At 42.3% G+C, this 2,963-nt stretch overlaps 1 protein-coding gene across 1 annotated transcript in view; it reads right to left on the reverse strand.

The window, feature by feature from the left end:
* The window catches only part of LOC106812942, a 14,615-nt gene extending 11,897 nt beyond the window's left edge, over positions 1–2,718 (reverse strand). Inside the window, exon 1 of the mRNA XM_014816952.1 lies at positions 2,642–2,718. Within this exon, the coding sequence (XP_014672438.1) occupies positions 2,642–2,718 (77 nt within the window). The remainder of the gene's footprint in view (positions 1–2,641) is intronic.
* Between the last annotated feature and the right edge of the window lie 245 nt (positions 2,719–2,963).

A 2,963-nucleotide genomic window follows, 5' to 3' on the forward strand; every position in this document is an offset into this window, starting at 1 on the left:
CAATAGGTTTCATGGGGTTTCCTTTCCAGCTAATCTAGCTCAATTTTGGGGTGCCTTTCAAATGACCCCACTGACCACACCCACCAGCGGCTGCCTGCCAGACTTACATTTCCTTACATGGGTATGTACACGAATCATTGCTATATGCATGAAAATTGGTTTCCTTTCCAGCTAGGCTGACCCCCCTGGGCTCCCGGTCTAATATATATATCTAATGGTTGTTTATGAACTCGTGTGTCGAGAGTGCTCAATACTACCATGAGTAGAGCAAATATAGATAAAGTTATACGGACACGGTAGTAATTTTGACTCTGTTTATTGCATACAGAACTGTTTCGTATGGAGCGAAGGCTCCACACTCATCAGTGCCTAATACAGAGTGATCTATTTAGAACATCCCGAGCAGTATAAAAACATCATGCATAATGTGATCTATTGTTCGTATTCATGCGTGCGCGTTCTAAAGAAATACCATAGATACTAATTAGCGCGTCATTGTCGGTGACTGCTGCGCGCTGGCGCTAAACTGAATTCATTGTAAGAGTTCACATAACGTTCCTTAATGAAAATTTATCTTTATGTCTGCATTTACTAACAAGTTCGTTTCTCTTGTTCAGTGTCGCGGTCTTAGGTTTGCACAATATGTCGAACTTCTCTGTTAAGCATAGGTTGCATTTCTTCGTAGTGTTCGAGTAGTGTGTGCGCTTTGCTCAGTATCTTTCATTTGATCGCGTAGTCTAGGTTGTTGTCTTCCAAGTTCCAAATATGTTTACTAAGCTCTGTCGAGTTCCGTTTTGATTCCGTAGTGAAGGATGCCTTACGGTTCGCTAGTCTTGCTTTGAAGGAGGTAGCTGTTAGTCCGAAGTATGTTTCTGTGTTGTTTTCGCTTGTCACTGTTGCTCGGTATACTATGTCCTTAGCAAGGCAGTTTCCATCCAGGGGGCACGTTACGTTTTTCGGGCAGTTGCATTTTCTGTTGTTTACCGTTTCCGTGTTGATCCGCAGTATTCTTCTGTTGTTTCCCTCTATTATATTCTTCACGTTCGGCATGCAGCTGTACGAGATCTTAACATGGTTCTTATTGAAAATCTTGTGGAGTTTGTTTTCTGGAGGGAAGCACTTGTTTACGATTTATAGAAATTCCTTGCCAACGTTGGTTTTCACATTTTGGTAGTATGGCTAGTTGTACCAAATGATATTGCGCGCTCTGTTTCTTTTTCCGGTTGACAGCAACAACAGCAACAAGAGAGAATACAACGGAGCAGAATCGGGCGAACTGGTGGTCTGCTACATGCTGTCCCTACTACAACCGAAGTATGGGAATTCGATGGGTCTATACAGAGACGACGGCCTCGACTCTAAACAAGACACCAAAAGAAATCGAAAACGCAAAGAAAGACATTTGCAAAATATTTTGGGATAATGGTCTACGAATAACGATCGAAGCGAACAAAAGTATTGTAAATGTTTTGGATGTGACACTTCATTTGAGCTCGGAACAATACGTACATGAAATCAAACAACAAATTGCAGTATGTTAACATCAATTTTAACCACCCACCGGCCGTTCTGAAGAATATCCCCATTGGCATTAACAAGCAACTCTCCGAGATATCCTCCAGCGAGGAAATTTTTGAAAAAGCGGCGCCCACATATCAACAATGTAATAATGAGTTCCTTAGCCGTCTTTTATCCGTGATCGTATGAGTGGACTCCGTATATTATTAGAGATATCGCTGAGCGCATCATACATAGGTTACTGAACAATGCAGGTACGTGGTTAAAGCACAAACATCTTTACTGATCAAGAATGACGATAACATATAATATGTGCCCATGTAATGAGCAGAACGTGTACAGATGTGTACGCGGCCTACAAAACATAACTTACATATCAAACGTTGGTAGCGGCAGTAACCAGTAACACGTAGTTGTGTTAATGAGCAAGTAGCAGAGACGACTGGGGTCCCCGGGCTGCGTGCACAAAGCTTATATACGGCGTCCTCTCCCTTTGTTTTAGGGTATGGTCACGCTGCATGGGTCGCTCTCTCATTGGCGGCCGCGTACGGGTTCAGCTGCGCTTTTACACAAAGGCGTCCCCCGTACGATGACTACTTCGGTTATTAGGCAATTATCATATTTCTGTCTTATTTATCGTTATCGTTATCCTCTTCTTTTTATTTTTATATTACATTACTCCCCCATCAGGAAAGTTGGGAGTCGTACTAATGCGGTGACCAACTTCTGTCATCGTAGTGATGCGTTGACTTTAATACGTATTTTATTTTAATTTTGGATATTTTTATTTGATTTTAAGTATTTTCATTTTTATTTGCCTTCTTACTTCCATCACCAACATGCTATCTATTTATTACATTTATTTTTTATTTGATTTAACATTTTTATATATTTTTATTTGATATAACATTTTTATATATTTTTATTTGATTTAACATTTTTATATATTTTTATTTGATTTAACATTTTCATATATATTTTTATTTGATTTAACATTTTTATATATTTTTTTATGAGGGGAAAAAAAGTTCCGGCAGCCGCCTTCGTCGTCGTCCTCGTCCTCGTGCTCCTGGTGTTCCTCGTCGTCGTCGTGGTGGTCCGTCGTGCTGGTGCTCATTGGTACCAGCTGCTGCTGTAGAAATCGTTGTCGTTTTCGTCGTCGTCCTCGTCGTCGGTGTAGTCGGTGTCTTCCTCTTCCATGTTCTCCTCGTCGGCGGCTCGTCACGCCCACGGTCGATTTTGATCCTCCAATGCAACTCCGGGTAGTGGTGCCTCTTCTATGGGCACCACTTTTATGGCGGCAGCCTGATCACTCAGGTGCACTGCCGTGTACCCGAGATTGTGTCGTCGGAACCCGAGGACATCGTGTAAGAATGCCCCCAGGTGGTAGACGCCATCTGTTCGTTCGTCCCGGGAAAAATGAGGTGCGGCGTCGTCCGCGGGGC

The sequence above is a fragment of the Priapulus caudatus genome, unplaced genomic scaffold, assembly GCF_000485595.1.
Source record: "Priapulus caudatus unplaced genomic scaffold, Priapulus_caudatus-5.0.1 Scaffold704, whole genome shotgun sequence".
In the NCBI taxonomy this organism is placed as follows: Eukaryota; Metazoa; Priapulida; class Priapulimorpha; order Priapulimorphida; family Priapulidae; genus Priapulus; species Priapulus caudatus.